At 37.9% G+C, this 15,166-nt stretch overlaps 1 protein-coding gene across 1 annotated transcript in view; it reads right to left on the bottom strand.

Moving 5' to 3' along the window:
- The window catches only part of SPAG17 (sperm associated antigen 17), a 119,773-nt gene extending 109,172 nt beyond the window's left edge, over positions 1-10,601 (bottom strand). Inside the window, exons 1-3 of the mRNA XM_088138620.1 lie at positions 10,361-10,601; positions 5,928-6,068; positions 3,338-3,403 (exon numbers count right to left, since the gene is read on the bottom strand). Coding sequence (XP_087994746.1) covers positions 3,338-3,403; positions 5,928-6,068; positions 10,361-10,468 — 315 coding nt within the window. The 5' untranslated portion in view covers positions 10,469-10,601. The remainder of the gene's footprint in view (positions 1-3,337; positions 3,404-5,927; positions 6,069-10,360) is intronic.
- Positions 10,602-15,166: the final 4,565 nt, after the last annotated feature.

The following is a 15,166-nucleotide window of genomic DNA, read 5'->3' as shown; positions in this document are numbered from 1 at the left end:
TTGACCAGGAAGGCTTTAAATTGAATCTAATGGGAGTCAAAGATAAAAATACTGAACTAATAACCTCAGAGACAAAGAAAAGTGGACATATTGCTGTATTGTGATCTGTTAAAAAAATCAGAAAAACTTAGTTCATATAGGTCACAGACTTAGTTGTTTTTTATTAGTGTTCAATATATGAGGAATAATCAAAATGAGCTTGAACTTTTTTCTTCCTGTAAATGGCACCAGAGGAGGATGTTTGATGATGGTGGGCTATAGGAGTTAATCTTGGAGTATGCTCTAGAAGGTGTGCAAATGTTGCAAAGCACTGAGGAAGGTGCAAAGGATTTTTGGATGCTGCATGTATTGTTAGGTGACTTGAAGGGACTTTGCAGTGGCTGCTCCAGGTGACAACATTTGAGGCAGAATGGCAGGTGGTTCCAGCTTGACCAGTGACCAAGGAAGTCCTAGGACTTAAATGAGATTATACGGCAGACTTAGTTGATTGAGGAGCCTGCAGGAGAGTGGTAGCAGCAACAATGCTGTTGATTAGCTGTTCAATGGTGGTGGATGTGGCACTTTGTGCAGAGCTAGATAAGCTGGTGGAATTTAATGGAAAGGTGGCTGCTGTGGAGCTAACAGAGTTCTTCAGCTTAGGGACAGCAGCAGCAATGAGTTTGGCTATGATTGTTCCTTAGGTGGCTGTATTCTTCTGTTCAGCAGTAGCAATGACAGTAACCTGGTGTGGCATGGCCTCAGTATTTTGGAGGCCATGGGCATGCAGATGCCAGTGGTGAGTGGCAGAGGCTAGGGGTGGAACTGGAGGCTGGCCTGAGTTCTGTAGCTGTCACAGGGCCTGGGCAGCAACCATCTTGCCTCTCGCATGTGGCAGAAATATTGTATGAGAAAGAGTATATGTCATCTATGCCATCCTTTGGCAACATGTGCCTGAGGACATTTTTAGGAGCGTCTGAAGGACTCGGAATTAGAAAGGATTTCAATCTGTCTTTGGAGAGGATGGTTTTGGTAGACTGGAGGTGACTTAGGAGGTTCTCACTTCCTACAGAGAGGCAAACGATAGGTAGTGGTAACTTTCCAAGTTGCCCTTTTTGCTCACTGTTATCCCCAGTGACAGCAGTGGGGATTTGGGGGTGTGATGTGGCAGGTATATATTTGTGGTGGGAGGGCAGCTGGCTGACTGGAACCAAAGACTGCTGAATGCTACATCAGAAATGATCCATAGGAATCAGTTTGGGCAACTTAGGAGAGCTGGTTAGTTATCTGTCTGATCTGGGAGAGGAATAGCATAGGTTAGAGGGGGCTGGTCTGCTGGGGGGGAGGGGCAGGCAATGGTATCTTGGTGGAGATGGAGAGAGGGAGATATGGTAGGCAACTGATAGTGGGCTGCTCATGGGGAAGGTAGTTTCAATGTCTTTGGTTGATTATGCTTTCCAGCTTCTCCTCACTCCTTATCAGACTCTCAGAGGCCCTGTTCTCCAGCTGCTGCTACTGAATACCAGGTTACCATGTAATGAGGCCTCCTTAATTCATGATTTAATTGTGGATGAGAGAGGGCCAATCTGCATGTATAACAAACCTGGTTAAGCATGGAGGGATGGAACTCCTCTTGGAGATGTGCTCACCTGGGTTTTAAGTGTGGCATCATCCCCCATCCCAGGGTAGGGACTGGGGTACAGCAAGATTCTCATGGCTTTCATGGGTTCTACACTGCAGATAACCAGATATGAGACCCTGTTTGTGAAACTGAGCTCTAGGAATCAGTTGGTAATGTACCAGCCTCCCTGTTGCACAGTAGCTTTCCTGCTGGAGCTGCTCAACTCCACAACAGGGCTGGTGGTAGAGTTTCTTAGATTTATGATATTGGGAGAGTTTCGCCTGTCTTCTCTGGATGCAGAGTCAAAGGTGATTTGGGTGTTCATGGCCACTCTAGCAACTAGGGACCTGATCCAGATGATCAAGGGACCAATGCATAGTGGAGATTAGATGTTGGATTTAGTTTTTGTCCTGGGGCAGTGGTGATGTGATCTACATATGGAGGAAATTAACATCAGTCCCTTGTCATAGCCACATCACTTTCTGAGTGCTTTGGAGTTCTCCATGGCCCCTCGCACATGCGTGCACACACACACACACACACACCACAGAGGTAGGTAGGACTATTCAGTCAGTCCACTCCAGGCACCTATTGGGTTCTAGAAAGAGCTTGGGGGTTTTCCTGAGGCTTGTCACAAAGCATGACTGAGGCCTTAGTCACTGCTTGGGATGAAAGAGTGATGACTGCCTTAGATCAGATCATGGCTGGGTGGCCTCTCCTGCCTGTCAATCTTGGGAGATCCCCCTAGTTTTCAGAAGAATTCCAGATGAAGTGGCAGAAAAGATGCCTAGAGAACTACTGGAAGAAGATGAAGAGCAAGCATGACTGAACACAGGTAAGAGCCTTTAAGAACTGTCTATAAGACTGATAAAATGTATTTCTCTACTCTTATTGCGTTTCAAGATTGCTGGCCATGGCCCTGTTTAAGATACTCTAGTTCCTCTTGAAAAGAAGCACCTGCAACAATCCTGAGATACAGAGGCAGCCAAAAGTATTGATACCCCTCCACTTTTTCCCAAAGAATCCCAATTTGCCATAAGATAAATTGAAACTGACACAAGTACATGACATCCACAATTCTTTATTCTATAGTCCATAAAGCAAACACTTTATTTTTGATGTGTGACTTAATGTATTCTTGTAAATAATAAAACAAAGGAAAATTGCATAGAGAGAGCATCGAGCCCTGAGGCATCTCACAAATGAGGGGCTGCAGACATAACCTCTCATCCCTCCCGTCAACACCATACAGCCCAGGGGAACTAGCTACCCAGCTTCCTAGGAGAACCGGATTATCTGGATCCTTAACAGGATTCAGGTCTGGTCACGGGAAGAAAACAGCATTGGTCATTCTAGTCAAAGACCATTGTTGGGAAACAGATATGGGGAGTACTCCCTTCTTGGTTCTATTCAGCCTCTCAGAGGCATTCAATAACATTGATCATACAGTAATAATTGCTGGACCATCTATATGGACTATGAGTTAGGTGTGCTAACCCTTGGATGTTTTTCTATGGTCAAATGTTTAGTAACTTAATAAACTGTAATCAGCCTAGAAAGCTGGGCAGATTAGACCTATAATAAATGCATAAACAAATAAAATGTTAATTGTCAAGAAACTGGTTTTCAACAACCACTTTAAAAGCAAAAATCCCAATCAAGATCTCAGATATGAGATAATTTCTGAAGTAAATCAGAATAATTAATCCAAGTAACAGTAGTAAAAATGCTTTGCCTTACCTCATAAAATAAAGGTGTTTCTTTGTCTTTGACCTTCTTTGTTTTTACATCTCCAGCTTCCATGATCTAGAAGTCAAAAAAAAAAAGGTAAACAAATATAATTAACTTTCTGCATTCACATGCTTATATTGGGGTTTGTTATATCTCCACGTACATAATGATTTGAAAAAAAGGTGTTTTGTACATGGTTTTGCATATTCTGAAGCACCACTTTCAAATGACCTACACAGTCCTAATGTTGGGTCTCCAAGGTTTAGAAAAATCCTATTATATTTTTTTACTTCATTTCTGAAAAGGAAACTTCCATGCCATATCATAAGCTCTTTGAAATTCCACTTTCTTTTTCTTTTTAAAAAAATACTTTTTATTAGCGATTTTAACAATAGTAAAAAAGGAAATAAAATCAAAAAGAAATGAATAAAGAACAGAAAAATGAAAAGTACAGAAAGAGAGAAAACAAAAACAAAAAGGATATATGAAGAAGTGACTTCCAACCTTCTTTACAACAAGTATAAGTAAACTTAGTATTTCTCTACCCCCTTTGATATTACATTACCTAATCACTTCTTCCCGTATTCCAACCCTTATCCTTCCACGAATCCAAAAATCGCTAAGCATCTCTGTCCAGGATCAGCAAAAAGTCCATGAAGGGCACCCAGAACTTTATAAAAGTCTCTCTTATTTTAACCCTGATCAAACAGGTTAACTTTATATTCCTTTCTTTTGTTCTAATCTTTACTTCATTAAGATGCTGTTGTAGAATTTGATCTCCATCCAAATTTTCTTTCTCCCATCTCAGGAGTTTCTTCATGGCTTTAACAACCCTCTTTTGTAAAGCCAATAATGAGTCATTGCCCAAGTCATTTTTCGTCTCTTGGTTTATCATTTGTATTTCCACTTTAGTTTTCATCTCTGTCTTATAGTCCACAACTTCTATTTTATTTTCTGATATTTCTGCATAGGTTAGGATTTGTTTTACCTCTTCATTCTGTCAGTCTGTAAATTCTTCCAAATTATTCTCCTTTGCATCTTTAATTTCTTATTTAAAATCTTTTTTGAATAATGCATTTGTATAGGCAGATATTGTTGCTGTCATTGTGGCTATGAGCTTCTTTCCCAATCCTTTGAACTGTCTCCAATGTTTCAAGTGTCACTGCTAATCATCAAATTCAGAAGTAAAATGCAGGCTTTTCTTTCTTTTTCCCCCCTCTTCCTGGGATCTTTAGCCCCCTCTACTGTCTCATTTCCATATCATATATTCTGTCTCACTTTTTTTTTTGCTTTTTTGTTTAAAAAAACAGCCTATTATTTTTTTTCTGAAAGACTAAACAATTTCTGTTCCCACGAAGATACTTTTTTTATTTTTAATTATTTCAAAAGTCTTATAGCAAAAGTCATAATATTTCAAATATTAAGTCAAATATTTCAAAGTTGTCTGGTCCCTTAGTTCATTTCAAACTTTCTTGGATTAAATTCTTATCTATTTTTTTGGCATTTACTTTATATCTTTGAATCTTTACACTGTAAATTAAATTTTCCCTTCTTTCTGGAATGAAGGATCATTCACCAGGTAGTTTTTTTAAACTTGTTGCTTGAAAGACCTCTTTTAATTTTGAAAAATAGTTATATTCCAAAAGAAAATTCCACTTTCAAAAGTGTTTTACCATGTGTAGTGGGGACTGTTCGAATAAGACCATCAGAGAATGAGTACACAGAAATCGTTGTTCCCTGATTCCCAGTCACAGACTTTTACGAAGAATGTTGAAGTTTGTAATACTATCCTCTAAAGTTCCTTTCACATATATACACAGAATCACACTGCGTGTTTGATGTTTAAAATTTCTCTGAATACACTATCACTGATATTAAAACATCATCTAACTGAAGCTATTGACTGGAACTGTAGCCCCTATCAACGTAAGAGAAAATTGATAGTAAAGCAATATAAAGTGAAACAAGAAACTGCTAATAGAAACTATAGTGCAATGGCTGTTTGAATATTCTGGAAAAATATAACTTCTTTTCTGACTGTGCTGATAAGAATAACCAGATCTTTCAAGAGGTATTTATAAGAAAACAAACAGCACAGGGATTATAAGCTTATAAGAGACTGAGTTCAGGCTTGTTGTCTATCTAGTAATACATGCAAACTTTGTGAAGATAGATGGAAATATATTTGTGTGCAGATATCAGGAAGGACATTTCACTGCAGTTATATGTTGCTATGATATAGGCATGTGTATGCAATACAGTGGATCAGTACAACAGAAGCTAAATCAAACTTTAAAATGGTTATTGCAAGATACCATGAAACAGTTCAACAGCAATAACAGAGAAATGTTCACTTACATCTCAAATTATGTGACAAGCACTTATCCCACCTTCCAAATATGATTTTTTTTTCCTCCTGTTGTCAACTGCAAGCATACAGAAGAGCCTCCCAGACCAATTCTTTTTGCTATATTCAGATCAGTAATATCTGGCAGCAAGCAGCATTTCTCAGATATCACCCCCAGTTATCGGTAAAGCTGCACCCTGGCTTCAGGCTCAGCTCTAACACAATTGCTCCACAATTATAAATACAATGTACCTGTGCTACCAATCCTTCCCAAGAAATCAGACAGAAGAGCTTCCGCTGTGGCACCTGCACAGCAAGAGATAGTGCCTTTATGTGAAGTTCATCCTCAGGTCTGCTCCCAACAACAAATGCAGCACTGGGAATCCAATTTTCCTGATCCAAAACAAAGACAATCATTACATCATTCAAGGTTCTGATAATGACCTATAAAGCCCTACATGACATGGGGCTGGGTTATTTGAGGGACCGCCTCTTCCCAATCACATCTACCTGTTTCATCAGGTCCGATAGAAAGGGCATGTTGCAGGTCCCGTCCACTAAGGAATGTCATCTGAGAGGACCCAGGAGGAAAGCCTTTTCTGCTGTGGCACCTGCCCTCTGGAACATCATTCCCCCTGAGGTCGGACTGGCCCTGACCTTACCGCCTTCCAAAAGGGCCTGAAGATATGGCTTTGCCATCTGGCCTGGGGATCTGGTAGTGGTGGTGTGGAGCCTGCAAAATGGCTGTACTGTTAGTGAGATTGACTGCACTCTCCCGCAGATTATGTTTTTTTATGGTTTCAATCGTTTTTATTGTTTTAAAGTTTTAATGGTCTTTTGGTTACTTTGTATTGCTTTTTGTGCTTTTAACACTGTAAGATGTCCAGAGTCACATATGTGAGATGGCAACTACATAAATTGAACAAACAAACAAACAAGTGCAGTATAATGGTATCCCTTCTCCTATATTTTAATAGAAGCTTCTATGCTCGGAATCCAGATTTCTTTATATGCAACTGCACTCTACCAGCAGGTGGCAATATTATACTACTAAATCTACTAGATCTTGCTACTATTTATGCTAACCAAATACTGCTCTATGTTGTTATTTGGGTAAGATACAGATATATTTGCACAAACTAAGAAATAAACATTTTAGATCAATGTGCCTATAAGAGTAAGAAGCATTAATAATGTATATAATTGAGACTACATTCATGCAATTTATTACAAGAGATTAAAGAACAAATGGAATTATCAGCTGTGCAATGATAAATTATTAAATAATGACTAATAGATTGTTTCTTTTGTTTGATCTGAGTTATCCTCTTTGTTTACAAATATCTTCATTTTTGCTATATCAGACATAGTAAATTTTGAATCAGAAACTATCACCCATGCTATATATTAATAGCTATTATTTTAATTATGTAAAATACCATACAAACATACTTTATTATTGTTAATTTGGCTTATTTCTTATTTTCCATAAAGAAAATAATAAGGCTTACCTGGTTAGATGTACAACTCATTAAAACTAATCAGATAAGTCTGAGTGATCTATATCTATCTGATCATAAGACTGAACCAGTTTGGACTAGACAGTCAAAGAATGGCTGCACATGTCCAGTGTCTCCTCTACATCATCTAAAAGTTGTCTCTGTGGAACAACTTCCCTGGACTGGAGAGAGGACAGACAATACATTCTGGCCTCATCAATTGGATAGAAGGACCAAGAACAAATATATTAGCACAAGATCAGTTCAGTCTGAAGAGGATAGAAATCCTAGCTCATGGTTTTGTGTTGGCCTTGAAGAAATGCTTTATCTCCACCCCACTCTTTCTCCCCTTCTTTTTGCATTGATTTTTTTTAGTTTGTAAGTCTAAGAGGTGGTCCTATGAAGAAATAAATACACATTAATCAGTTTAGTATAAATATAATTGCAGTTATTTGTAAAAGCATGCTTAACATTCAGATCCATTTTTTTTCTTTAGACATTAGCCTTACTTGAATATCACATAGCTCCAAAATTCCTGCCAAAGGAAACAATCCAACAAGTTAGAGTCATAGGCCAATTCTGTTCATATGTAATGCTAATTAAACAAAGCCACAGCCTTCTGTGAACAATTGTTGTATATTCAAAAATGTTTTGATGTGATTCTGCTTTAGTTAAGGTGATAGTTTATCAGACAGTAGGCGCTTTTAGAATTTTTGAGGAACATCATCAAACTTTCCTTGACATTTGTCTCTTGGAGCTTAAATGAAAATAAAGAAAGGACAAAGAAAGATATCTCAGTCACGAGTGTCACTTAACAAGAAAAATGTGAGCTTTTGCAGATCAGAGAAATTACACAAAAATGTGTAGCAAATGTAGCAATATTCAAGAATGATAATGGAAGAGTTCTAATATAAGGAAATTAGGTTAACTGAAAATGGAAATATTGTATCAAAACCTTTTACAAATGGGACTGTAGAATGACAGAAGTTCCTGCCAAAGGAAACAATCCAACAAGTTAGAGTCATAGGCCAATTCTGTTCATATGTAATGCTAATTAAACAAAGCCACAGCCTTCTGTGAACAATTGTTGTATATTCAAAAATGTTTTGATGTGATTCTGCTTTAGTTAAGGTGATAGTTTATCAGACAGTAGGCGCTTTTAGAATTTTTGAGGAACATCATCAAACTTTCCTTGACATTTGTCTCTTGGAGCTTAAATGAAAATAAAGAAAGGACAAAGAAAGATATCTCAGTCACGAGTGTCACTTAACAAGAAAAATGTGAGCTTTTGCAGATCAGAGAAATTACACAAAAATGTGTAGCAAATGTAGCAATATTCAAGAATGATAATGGAAGAGTTCTAATATAAGGAAATTAGGTTAACTGAAAATGGAAATATTGTATCAAAACCTTTTACAAATGGGACTGTAGAATGACAGAAGTCTTTGCAGAGGCCTTTGATTGTATAGATTATGCCAAATGAAATATACTAACTTGATATAATACCATCTTCTCTCCCAAACATGAAATGCTTTTATTAATGGACACATTTTTGGGGCACGGCTAGCCACTGACAAAGGTGGCATGCTGAACTATCCGCTCTTCCCTCAACCCAGCTATTTTCTCTAATTTAGCCAGTTTACCTCACTAGATACTTTAATAGATGGCAAGATAAATTAAGCAGGATGTTAAGACTCTGCATAAAGGAAAGGGGATCAAACTTATTTGGAATATCCACAGGAGGCAGAGGAGACATCCCTTCTCAGTAACAAACAAGAAGCAATGGAGGAAGAAAGTGCTGTCCACAGACATGGACAAATACCTGATATGGACGTAACTGGACAAGTAATAAAACAATTTTAAAAAGTACTGAAGGCAGAATGGGATAAACAAGCTGTGGGAATAACTAACGACTTGGCAGGTATGTCTGAGCAAATGAATAAACAATTTAAGGAAATGTCACAGCAAATAGCAGATATAGCTCAGGTGGCCAGCAATGCTTACGATAGGGCTACAATATTCCCATTTTTCCACCAAGCAGCAAGTTATCAAGAAATCAATATAAAGTTTATCCATGATGATATCAATTCTAATATATAAATTCATATAAATGCTTATATAAATGACATATAAACATTTTAATTGTTTATATGTAATTTCATTAAGTTGTTCTTTCAACTCACGTGCAGAACGTGATGATGAAATGAATGAAATGCTTCACCCTATCACTCTCTATTTTAGTATGTATAACTGGTTTGAACAGTTAACTTTTAATTTAACAATATTTTGCAGTTCGGGCAAATATGGTATTGGCCTGTTAACTAAAGTTTTTAATGTCCTTTCTTGTTTTATTTATTTTCAACTTCAAGAAAACTTCAAGAAAAGTTTCTTCTTTTGACTCTGGTATTGTATTGCAGCTTTTAAACATGTTAATCTGGATGCATTTATTTATTATTTTAATATACCTACAGTTATTGGCTGCTCAACAAAGGAAAAAGACCCTACACAGCTGCTTACATGTCTGTAACCTCCCACTCTGCTTTCAACCCACCTAAGCTACTGCTGTACTCTAATATAGTGCACTAATGTTCTTTGATTTTGAGAACCGTCAACCTACAACACAGGCTGAAGTACAACCCACGTATTACAAAAAGGGAGCTACATGGAAATTCTTAATAGCCCTTTAGCTTGGAAGTTAAACAGGCCTAGGTCTGGTTAATATTTAGACGGGAGACCAGGAGGAAATCCCAGGTTAGACGGTGAAGTGGAAAAAACATCCCCAAACAAGACAATGGCAAACTACTGTCTATTGATGCCAAGAAAAGTGCACAGATGTGTCCACCAGGACTTGGGTTTGACTTGAAGATTTTTTCTTACGATACACCAACTTCAAAATGGCGCCTTCTCCTGGTATAGAGAGCTGCCTTGACTTGCAATTATATCCATGATTTCCTGAGGGCAAACCCACAAGCCACGTTAGGAACCATGCTTCTAGGCAGAAAGAAACCGGAATCCTCAGCCCGCAAAGTAATTCTGTCCACATCTGCATTGGCCACAGGACTCCGTTCCCCCTGGAAATATTCAGATCCGAGTTTCGACCGCATCCCCTCCCCTTTCCTATCAAGCAGGTCCACCTCTTCTCCTGCGACAAGGGCCAACATGTGCCCCCCTCCACCGCCAACGCACCTCTTCCAAGCGGGCCGCCACTAGCCCCGCTTCCCAATTTTTGGAGCCAGCCCCTGGTGGCCCAGAAGCCCCGCCGCCACCTCCGCCCTTGGGTCGCTTGGGAGCCATCGGAAAACTGGGACAAGAGCCGTTGCCTTCGCAATTGCCACGAGGCCGCCCCTCTGCGCCTGCGTGGGAAGAGCGCGCGCCTCCGCGCGGCTTCGGTCACCATAGCAACCGAGAAGCCTGGCGTTCAGGTATGGAGTCGGAGTCGGCTCCCGGCTTGACTCGCCGTGTCTGCCAGGGAGGGTCTCCTTTCCTTTCAGCAGCCCAGGAGGGGATGGGAGGGAGGGAAGGAGAGCTTCCCCGGTTGGGGAAAAATTTGCTTGTCTTTTCTGGCGATGGGCGAGGCCGCAGGGCTTGGAAGGCTGGGATCCTAAGAGAGGGACTCAAAATGGGCCCCCGAAGTCATGCAGTATGAATATTTATTTGATGTCAGATTTCTTTGAATGGAATACGTTCAAAATGGGAGACACAAAGTTCAGCATCTTCTGCCAGCTTGCACTTTTCTCTGGAACGAGCACGATTGGGTCAGTGGGTTCAGGAAACAATACATGCCAGCTTGTGGCTTCTCAATGTTTTCCCAATTCTTTCTTCTTTGTTTTTTAGGTCCGATGTATCTTGATTTTCAGTTCCTTTATCACAACAATTGTGAGCTGAAAGTACTATTGATGCAAACAATATATACAAACAATATCCTCAAATTCTGTTGTAGCTACAGTGAGCATATGTCCTTTATTATAAAGGACAGTCCTATTTCAGAAAGCTGTCTTTTAGATTTATTTCTTGGTTTTGCTCGAATTTTCCTTTGTAAATGGAAAATTGATGAAGCTCATTCAGATTTGCTCCTTTTTCAGGTCTGTCCTTTATTTTTTCCAAGAAAATATGGTCAATGTACCCATATCCCACAAGATATCCCCAGCTTGTCTGGACCTTACTACACTGAAGCACCTCCTGCTTCTTGATGCTCCTCCCATTAGGAAAAATAAAGCATTACTACTAGTGACTAGAAACCCCTTATGGACTTTTTGCTGAAACAGAAAAAAATGAAGTGATTTATGAATTTGATGATTAGAAAGGGTAGATTATGGAAAGAAGGAAATTATGATGTAACCTTAGAGAGAAAGGGTAATATATAAATGGACTTAAAACTACTGTTAAGAAGATTGGAAGCTGCTTCTTTACTACTCTTTTCTTTCTTTTTCTTTTTTTTTCACTTATTACTTTTCCTGATTCTTTTTTTCTTCAGTTCAAAATTTGTATCATTTTTATTCTGTCGAAAACTTCTTTAATAATAATTAAGTTAAAAAGGAAAAATAAAGCATTACCTAGGGCAGCAGATGCTGTGGATGGCCGGAAGGAACAACAGGGCAATTCGGGGATGTTTTGCCTGCCTCTCAGCAATTCCCTTTTACATGGGCCACCATGCAAATGATCCTGCATCCTTCTCTCTTGCTTTCTGGTGCTGCAGAAGATATGAGCCTATCAATAACATTAAAATAAAATTCAGCTGCCAATCTCAGAAGAGGTACTGAACGCCTCATGCTTTTTTTGGTATGTATCAATGGAGCAGGAGAGCAGTGGGCGGCATGTGAATGGGAGCCATCTACATGGGAGGTTGCACCATGTATGCTTGTTATAAATCTTTTACTGTTTTTTTTTTCTCCCAAACCTCCAGTTCTTTTGCAGACTCTAGCAACAATTCATTCTGACATTCTCTAAAGAAAATGGTTCAATCCTTTCATGATTAAATGGCTGTTAAAGAATTGAATTCTTACGTCTGTACAAAGTATAGAGATGGCTTTCTTTCTATTTTACCATTTCAAATTGTTTTAATTTCTAGTTGGTTTATCTCTGTTAATCATTATATCACATAGACGCAGATCAAGATAAGAACAAGCAAGTTCATAGAGAATATTTAGGCTGCTTCTGGGGCAGTCTAGGAATACAAAAAAGGTGTGGTCATGAGGATGTAGTTTAAATGTGTCTTTCATGTGGTTGTGCTGAGCCTGAGGTCGTAAAAGATGTCAGCACAATGCGTTAGGCAGCCAGCTGCTAGGCATGTTCTTTAGATTCACAAGAGGTCAGCTGCATTAAGCTATTGATTGAATACTCAGAATAGGAAATTTATATACTACAAAAGGAAGCTGACCAGAAAAAGGATTATATGCAACAGATCTTTCTGGGCATGTGATTTAAAAAGTAGTTCAAAAGAGGTGAGTACAGAAATCTCTGGCCCAATAAATGTAAATTAGGCACCAGAATAGGAGACATACTGTTCTAGGGAGAATCCAAACAGTCCATTTACAATAGGTTCCGTAAAGAAGAGCATTGGGTACCTGGAAATTAAAATAATCATTCATTGGAAGCATCAGGTAAGTTTTGGCTATGAGAAAAAGGGAATTAGTCATTTGCAGCCTTTTTTGCAGCCACATCACATTTCTATTCATTTTCCAAACAACTATTGTTTCAGGATCTTTTTCTCAAGTACTACTGCCAGGCCAACCTCCCCCATTATTTAGCTATGCATTTGATTTTTGTTTTCTAAACTTTGGGTTCTAAATTAAAAATGTTTTATTTGTTTCTATTAAATTCAGTCTATTATTTTACCTGATTTCAGTTTTTTGATATAAATTAGTTTTGGGTTTGAAAATCATCTTTTATAAAATCTATGGATTATTAAATAAAGATATCCTCGTTGATTCTTGGCAGTATGATGACTTAATCTTCAGGAAAATGACTGCATTTATTTAGAATCCCAAACTTTGTGTCTTGCATTAGGGCATCCTTAGTTCTAATCCATAAATTATGTTACAGAAACAGCATGAAACCTAATATATTAGAATTCTATTTTCCTAGTTGCCATAAGCATTCTGTTCATGCAGCCTTTTCCAGAACAAAAGGAATATTAGGCAATGGGACCATAAAATCAAAATTATATGTGAATGAAAGATATTACAGCTGAAACAGTAGGTTGTAAAACATTGGTTTAACTTAAATATTTAGTGTCTTTTTCTTATTTATTTACATTCTATTATCAGAAAACATCAGAAATTCATTAAAGTCAAGAGGAAATAAATACCATGACTGTGTTTACACATTTTGCTAAGTCATTGTTAGCTGAACCATAGTTTGTTAAAAAAACAAAATTAGAAGCACACAACATATTAACATAGCTTATAAAATAAAGTGGCAGGGTTCCTACAACAAATACTGCCAAAATCAAATAAATCATAATATTGATTACTGAAGTGTATGAAATTAGCCATTTATGCCCCTTCTAATTGGGAAAAAGTTACTTATTCATCTAAAAGTACATGAAAGATGACAGTAGCACAATGCAGTATGAAGTATGAGATTGTCAATTTTCGTTGGTTTAACGGAAACACACATCAAACTTGTGTTCAGCACGCAAATCAAGATGATAATAGTCAAGGCAAATGTGTGGTGTTATGTCCAAACAAATTAGAAGAATGTGTGTGGTTTTGTGTACGTGTATGTATGCATAGTTTAAAATAGTGTCTTGTGTTTCTTCTGCTGCTGTTATTACTATTACTATTACTATTACTACTACTACTACTACTACTACTATTATTATTATTATTATTATTATTATTATTATTATTATTATTAAGCAAGGTTGAAGGAGTGGGGTCTATTTCCCTGGATCAGAATATAATTAAAATTGTTTTCTTTCAGGCAAACAACTGGACCTAAATCAAATAAAAAAGGCATTAACATTAAAGATGAAGAAGACCTAACCAGTGGCATGAACTGTTGAGCAGTGGAACAGATTGTCTTGTAAATGCTCTAATACAGATATTTGTTAAGCAGAAGTTGGATGAACAGCCTGTTGGGGATGCTGTAGCAGGCTGTTTTCTGCTCAGCAGTAACTTGGAACAGTTCATCTTTGAGTTTACTTTCAATTCTATGTTGTTGTTGTTATACCATCTGCAAATTTGGGGTCACTCTGGATCAAATGTGTTTGATTGCATATCTGCTGCATTTATTTATAAAGAAAATACAGAGTTGGCTCTGAAGCCAGGCAAGGAAAAAAGGGCAATTGAGTGGAAATGTGAATTTAGCACCCTGCCTCTTATTTGCTCATCTTCTTTTCATATGAACTGGACAGGTGCATGATTAAATACTTTTCATGATTACATTATTTCAGTTTACATATTTTGCATAACATCTGCATAGTTTTATTTATTTATTTAAATGTAGGTGCCACCCAACTTAACACTTAAAAATAAGGTAGCAAATATCTTGCCTGTAATGTCTTATTTTCTAAGAAGTTCAGTACATTCTTCTATATTATGAAGTAAGGGTCTATCACCTTTTCTCCAAACTTGAGTTGTTTCTTCATTGCATTACTCCAAAATCAATAGTTAGTTAGGTCTGAATGTGAATGATGCAGTGTCTAGCAAGGTTTTGTCTTAAAATACGTGTAATAAATTACATATTCAAATGGAATTTATGTGAAATCAGCAGGCTAGAACTTTTGGCTTGTCTTGGAAGAAGAGTGAGCAAACTCAATTGACACTATAGTGTTGGAGCATGACCTCAGCGTGCATGAATACTGCTCAGTGACTTGGAGGTCTGTGCAGGTGTGGGCAACAAGGCCTAAATTACATTTCAAATATTGCCATATGTTCCCACACTAGGGCGAAAGGCAGAAAGAGAGAGAGAGTGTTGCAGTTTGAGAGAGAGTAGGAGAATTGCCAAGGTAAAGAATTCATTACGGGGGAGTCATGTTGTGATCTTATA

The sequence above is a fragment of the Python bivittatus genome, unplaced genomic scaffold (genome assembly GCF_059951505.1).
Source record: "Python bivittatus isolate LINGU-HERP-01145 unplaced genomic scaffold, Pbiv_v1 ctg000270_np1212, whole genome shotgun sequence".
Taxonomy (NCBI): domain Eukaryota; kingdom Metazoa; phylum Chordata; class Lepidosauria; order Squamata; family Pythonidae; genus Python; species Python bivittatus.
The sequence above is the reverse complement of the archived record's forward strand: the minus strand, read 5'-3'. Positions and strand labels throughout refer to the sequence as shown.